The sequence below is a fragment of the Henckelia pumila genome, chromosome 1 (genome assembly GCF_033568475.1).
Source record: "Henckelia pumila isolate YLH828 chromosome 1, ASM3356847v2, whole genome shotgun sequence".
In the NCBI taxonomy this organism is placed as follows: Eukaryota; Viridiplantae; Streptophyta; class Magnoliopsida; order Lamiales; family Gesneriaceae; genus Henckelia; species Henckelia pumila.
In genome coordinates this window covers 168,407,536-168,413,949 of record NC_133120.1, presented here as the reverse complement: position 1 = coordinate 168,413,949, position 6,414 = coordinate 168,407,536, and the positions used below count along the sequence as shown (strand labels likewise).

Here is a 6,414-nt window from a genome sequence, read left to right as displayed (position 1 = left end):
CAACCGCCTCCTTTGGTTGTTGGCAAAAAAATTCCCAATTCCTATTCAGTATATCGATCGCAACACCACTGTCCCTATGAGTTAATTCGACACCCCTCTCAGGAATAGGGGTGCGATTCAGTTTATCCCGGTCGTACCTTTCTTTTGCAGCGACATTAACAAATTTTTCGGCGATGCCCGAGGAAGATGAAGACGCCGGAGCTCGCTGGGATGTAGAGGCGCCATCCAATCGTGCTCTTTTAGGACCCATCAAATTGAAAACAGACTAAGAAACTTCCGGCAAGATGTGGCGGAATCGGTGGAGAGGCGGCAAACGAACTTCCGGCGTGAAGAAGAACAGAGGAGAGAAAACTGACTGGATAACAGAGGGCGGCGCGAAGGAGACGTCCGGCGCGGAGGAGAACGAACTTTCGGCGAGAGGTGATGAATTTAGCCTGCAATTTTATGAGATCAAATTAGGAGCAATTTGGGGCTTTAGGGTTCTCAGAAATTGTAGAGATGAAGTGAGAGAGAGAATAACAGGCCGTCCCGATTTATTCCGCAAGAGACCCGCTCGCTCGAGCGAGCCCAAAATAATGTCGGGGCCAGAATGCTTCTCGCTTGAGCGAGATAGGGCTCTCGCTCGAGCGAGCCCAAAGTAAGCAAAATACGTCCTTAAACAGAGAGGCTTTCGCTCGAGCGAGATGAGATGCTCGCTCGAGCGAGAGAAAGGAAAAAAAAAATTATTTTTGTTTTTCAAAAATTTTCGAAAAGGACACAAAAACTTCACAAATTAACTTAATTGCAAAAAATGACCAAAACCAAAAAGATAAGGGAAAAGAATACTGGGTTGCCTCCCAGACAGCGCTAAATTTATAGTCTATAGCCCGACTGTACCTCCCTTTTTAATTTTTCGGGTCTGTCAAGTCGATGGTGGTCTGTGTTTGATCCACACACCACCTCGATAAACTTTTATCCTTTTCCCGTTAACTTTGAATGTTCCTGTGGTAGGACTATAAATTTCTACCGTACCATAAGGCATTACTTGCTTGATAGTGAATGGTCCTGACCATCTCGAACGTAGCTTTCCTGGAATGAGCTTCAAACGTGAGTTACATAATAAAGCAGTTTGGCCTACCTCGAACTCACGTGAGACAATGCGCTGATCATGCCATTTCTTGGTATTCTCTTTGTAAATTCTGGCATTTTCATAAGCATCCAACCTAAGCTCTTCAAGTTCATTCAACTGTAGAAAACGTTCTTCACCTGTAGCCTGCACATCAAAATTCAAAAATTTAGTAGCCCATAGTGCTTTATACTCAAGTTCAACAGGAAGATGACATGCTTTGCCATATAACAACCTAAAGGGAGAAGTTCCTATAGGTGTTTTAAAAGTAGTTCGATAGGCCCATAATGCATCATCTAATTTATTCGACCACTCTTTCCTTTTTGAATTCACAGTTTTTTCCAAAATTCTTTTCAACTCCCTATTAGAAATCTCAACTTGCCCACTAGTCTGGGGGTGATAAGGTGTTGCCACCTTGTGAGTGACCCCATACTTTGTCAAAAGCTTATCAAATTGTTGATTGCAAAAGTGGGTTCCTCCATCACTAATTATGGCTCTAGGGGAACCATATCTAGAAAATATGAATTTTTTCAAAAATTTCACAACCACCCTAGAGTCATTCGTCCTACATGCCAGTGCTTCAACCCATTTAGACACATAATCGACCGCAACCAAAATATATTTGTTCCCTTCAGACACAGGAAACGGTCCCATGAAATATATACCCCATAGATCAAAAACTTCACAAACAAGAATATTATTTAGGGGCATCTCGTGTCTCCTAGAAATATTACCAACTTTTTGACAAGCATCACAAGCAAGCACATAAGTATATGCATCCTTAAATAATGAAGTCCAATAAAATCCCGACTGAAGTACTTTAGCGACGGTACGACCTGCGTCGAAGTGACCTCCAGTCGGACCTGTGTGACAGTGTGAGAGTATATGACTTACCTCCTCCGCTGGAATACACCTACGAATTATACCATCTGCACATATCTTAAACAGAAAAGGTTCTTCCCACAAAAAATATTTCAACTCAGAGAAAAATTTCTTTTTCTGTTGATAAGTTAAATGCGAGGGAAGAAACTTACTTGAGAGGTAATTTACTATGTCTGCATACCATGGTAATTTTGTTACCTCAAACAAATGCTCATCTGGAAAATCATCATGAATTATTTGCGTTTCAGCTCCTTGATTTTCCAAGCGTGAAAGGTGGTCTGCAACTTGATTCTCCGCGCCCATCCTGTCAACAATTTTCAAATCAAACTCTTGCAACAATAAAACCCAACGAATTAACCTGGGTTTAGCATCCTTCTTGCTCATCAAATACTTCAATTCCGAGTGATCCGTGTGAACTATGACTTTGATTCCCACCAAATAAGACCTGAATTTATCCAAGGCAAACACGACTTCGAGAAGTTCTTTTTCAGTGGTTGCATAATTCAGTTGGGCGGCTGACAGGGTGATACTGGCGTAGTAAATCACATGAAGTACTTTGTCCCTCTTTTGTCCAAGCACGGCTCCCAATGTAGTGTCACTGGCGTCACACATCAACTCAAACGACAGATTCCAATCAGGCGCTACTATCACTGGTGCCGTTGTTAATTTCTGCTTTAAAATCTGAAAGGCCTGCAAGCACTCAGCAGAAAAATTAAAAGGCACCTCTTTGATTAACAGATTAGTAAGGGGTTTAGCAATAGAAGAAAAATCCTTATTAAATCTCCTATAGAAACCCGCATGCCCAAGAAAACGTCGAATTCCTTTCAAATTCGTGGGAGGTGGAAGTTTTTCAATTACTTCAAGTTTTGCTCTGTCCACCTCCACACCTACCTCAGACATCTTATGTCCTAAAACAATGCCCTCTTTCACCATGAACAGGCATTTTTCCCAATTCAACACAAGATTTCTCTCCTCACATCTCTGCAACACCTTTTTCAGATTTAATAAACATGCATCAAACGATGATCCAACCACAGAAAAATCATCTATAAACACTTCTATAAACTTTTCAACCATATCATGAAAGATAGCCATCATACACCGCTGAAAAGTGGCAGGGGCATTACAAAGACCGAACGGCATTCGTTTATAAGCAAAAGTACCATAAGGACAAGTAAAAGTGGTTTTATGTTGGTCCTCAGGTGCTATAGGAATTTGCATATATCCGGAATAACCGTCCAAAAAACAATAAAACGCATGCCCAGCAAGTCTCTCAACCATCTGATCAATAAAGGGAAGGGGGAAGTGATCCTTATGGGTGGCATCATTAAGTTTCCTATAATCAATACAAACCCGCCACCCCGTAACAGTTCTAGTAGGGATCAATTCATTATTTGCATTTTCAATTACAGTCATCCCTCCCTTTTTAGGCACTACTTGAATTGGACTCGCCCATTCACTATCAGATATAGGATAGATAATACCTGCATCAAGGAGCTTGATTACCTCCTTTTTCACTACCTCTTGCATCGTCGGGTTGAGTCGCCTCTGTGATTGAGTATATGTCTTGTGCTCCGCTTCCATCAATATTTTGTGCATGCACATGATTGGACTAATCCCCTTGATATCTGCCAAACTCCATCCTATGGCTCTTATGTGCTCTCGAATCACCCGCAACAGCTTTTCCTCCTCACAACCTGTCAAAGAAGATGAACAGATTACTGGCAGTTTATCATTCTGTAATAAATAAAAATATTTCAAATGAGGAGGGAGTGGTTTAAGTTCAAGAGTATGGGGCTCCTCGGTTGATGGCTTCAGTGGTTTTGGAATATGGTTAAGCTCCCTCATCTTGGTATTGATGAGTCTGTCGAAGGGTAGACTCCAATTCAAATATTGTGCAACTTCATGAACCTCCTCACTAACATGCTCTTCATCAGTTGTACCTGTGAAACATATTTCTAATGGATCCATAGACAACTGTTCCTGCAGAGAACACTCAACCAAATCATTAGTAATATCAATTCTGAAACAATCAGAATTGTCTGCAGGATATCGAATGCCCTGAAAAACATTAAATATCACTTTCTCATCATTCATACGCAATATCAAATCTCCCTTATGCACATCAATCAAAGCTTTTCCAATGGCTAAGAATGGTCTACCCAAAATAAGAGGTATCTCACGATCCTCTTCTATATCAAGCACAACAAAATCCACTGGAAATATAAACTTATCAACCTTAACTAACACATCCTCTAAAATCCCCCTTGGATATTTTATAGATCTATCAGCTAATTGCAGGGAGATAGTAGTTGGCTTAACTTCACCAATTCCTAGCTTTTCAAAACATGAATAAGGCATAAGATTAATACTTGCACCTAGATCACATAAAGCCTTATTAAAAAATGATTTTCCAATAGTGCATGGAATTGAAAAGCTACTGGGATCCTTAAGTTTCAGAGGGAGTTTATTTTGTAAAATAGCAGAACATTCCTTCGACAACTTCACAGTTTCAAAATCCACAAGTTTTCTTTTGTTAGACAAAATATCTTTCAAAAATTTTGCATAACTGGGCATTTAAGCCAAAGTGTCTGCAAAGGGAATATTAATATGAAGCTTTTTGAAAATCTCCAAGAATTTTGCAAATAGATTATCCAATTGCAGTTGCTTTGCTCTTTGGGGGAAGGGAAGTTTACTCAAATCAATATTTTCATTAATAATTGGGTGAGAGGACTTACCTTTATTGCCCGTAGGTGTCGAGTCTGACTGGTTTGGCGCTTCCTCCAGCCCTTTTTCCTTGCTTGGCTCGCTTGCTTCCTCATCCTCAGTATTTTTCTCCACAATTTCTGCTTGCGATATAGCCACCGCCAGAATAGCAATGACATCATTGGGATTCCTCTCAGTATTGCTAGGAAACGATCCTGCTGGCCTATTAGACAACTGTGTTGCTATCTGGCTCATCTGTGTTTCTAACTTCTGCAACATTGCCTCCTGATTCTGTAGTCGAGTCTCAGTACCAGCTACATATTTCATCATAATTTCTTCAAAGGAGGGCTTCTTCTCGACTGGCTTTGATGTATTGGCTGTGGGGTCTGCAGCTTTCCATGCGAAGTTTGGATGGTTCTTCCAGCCAGGATTGTAAGTATTGCTGTAGGGGTTGTATTGCTGTCTCCCTTGATTCCCCATAAAATTTGCAGCATCAACCTCAAATACTTGCTGTTCGTCAGGCTGTTGGACTTGCACTTGATTGGCTGAAGATGTCTGCATAACTGCCATCTGATGAGTAAGTGCATCGATCTTGGCATTCAGTGCTGTTAGTGCATCGACTTCTAGAACTCCAGCTTTTCTCTCCTTTTTAGCATCTGGCCATCCAATATTGCTTTCAGCCATATTTCCAATGATTTCCCATGCCTTTGCCGGTGTCTTCCTGAATAGGCTTCCGTTAGCAGCGGCATCCAACATGGATCGAACAGATTTATCAGCCCCATTGTAGAAAGTTTGAGTCTGCTGGCTCTGAGTGAGATTATGTTGAGGACACATTCTCAACATCTTTTTGAATCGAGTCCAAGCAGCATGTAAAGATTCAGCTTCCTTCTACCTGAATGAGATGATATCGGAGAACAGTTTTGCCATCTTCGTGGGAGGAAAATAGTTTTTCAGAAAAGTCTGAACAAGTTGGTTCCAGGTAGTGATAGATCCAGCAGGCACATCATCTAGCCACTCAGCAGCTTCTCCTTGCAGAGAGAATTGGAATAACCACAGTCGCACTGCATAAGATGTTACCCTATTCACTTTGAACGTGTCGCAGATCGACAGAAAACGCTCCAGATCAGCGTAGGGGTCTTCCACAGATGTACCCCTAAATCTAGCTTGCAATTGAATCAGCTGAATAGTAGAGGGTTTCAACTCAAAATTGTTCGCCTCAACAGCGAGGCGAACTATGCTAGATCCATAGCCTTCAGTTGGCGGACGGATAATATCCCAAACAGTACGGTTGTCTGTCATCTCTACTTCAGATTCTGATTCTGAATCTAGTTCAAGATTGATAGATTTCTTGGCTTTTCGGATCCTGCTAAGCGTGCGCTCGATCTCCAAATCTAGTGGTAATAATTTCCGAGATCGAATGCTATGCATACACGATAGAAGGTACCTGAAATTTACCAAGAAATTATAGTCATAATTTAAGAAGATAAATAAGGTCTAATCTCAAGCGAAATAAAAATTTTGATATCAAATAGTCCCCGACAACGGTGCCAAAAACATGACCAGCTAAATTGGAGTGATTAAAAATCAACTGGCAAGTGCACCAGGTCAAATTATAATATAATGGAAAAAGTCCAGATGTCGAACCCACAGGGACTGTATAATTATGACTACCAAAATATACTTATTTCTGCTTAATCTAGACTAATCAAAAATAACGATTT

At 40.9% G+C, this 6,414-nt stretch overlaps 1 protein-coding gene across 1 annotated transcript; it reads right to left on the bottom strand.

Moving 5' to 3' along the window:
- Nucleotides 1–265: 265 nt before the first annotated feature.
- LOC140874427 (uncharacterized) lies at nt 266–5,377 on the bottom strand. The gene is made up of 10 exons (XM_073277715.1): nt 4,726–5,377; nt 3,509–3,684; nt 2,879–3,052; nt 2,598–2,677; nt 2,346–2,432; nt 2,169–2,291; nt 1,679–2,018; nt 1,118–1,252; nt 1,025–1,068; nt 266–434 (listed from the first exon to the last, which is right to left on the bottom strand). The coding sequence occupies exons 1-10, from the start codon at nt 5,375–5,377 to the stop codon at nt 266–268; spliced, it is 1,980 nt and encodes a 659-aa protein (XP_073133816.1).
- Nucleotides 5,378–6,414: the final 1,037 nt, after the last annotated feature.

Excerpts from the sequence above, each read along its gene's own strand:
- LOC140874427 (XM_073277715.1), bottom strand. The coding sequence starts at position 5,377 with ATGGCTGAAAGCAATATTGGATGGCCAGATGCTAAAAAGGAGAGAAAA. Across the intron at positions 3,685-4,725 it reads GACACCTACGGGCAATAAAG|GTTGTGAGGAGGAAAAGCTG; the intron begins GTAAGTCCTCTC and ends CTTCTTTGACAG. Across the intron at positions 435-1,024 it reads GACCATTCACTATCAAGCAA|GCTAAATTCATCACCTCTCG; the intron begins GTAATGCCTTAT and ends ATAAAATTGCAG.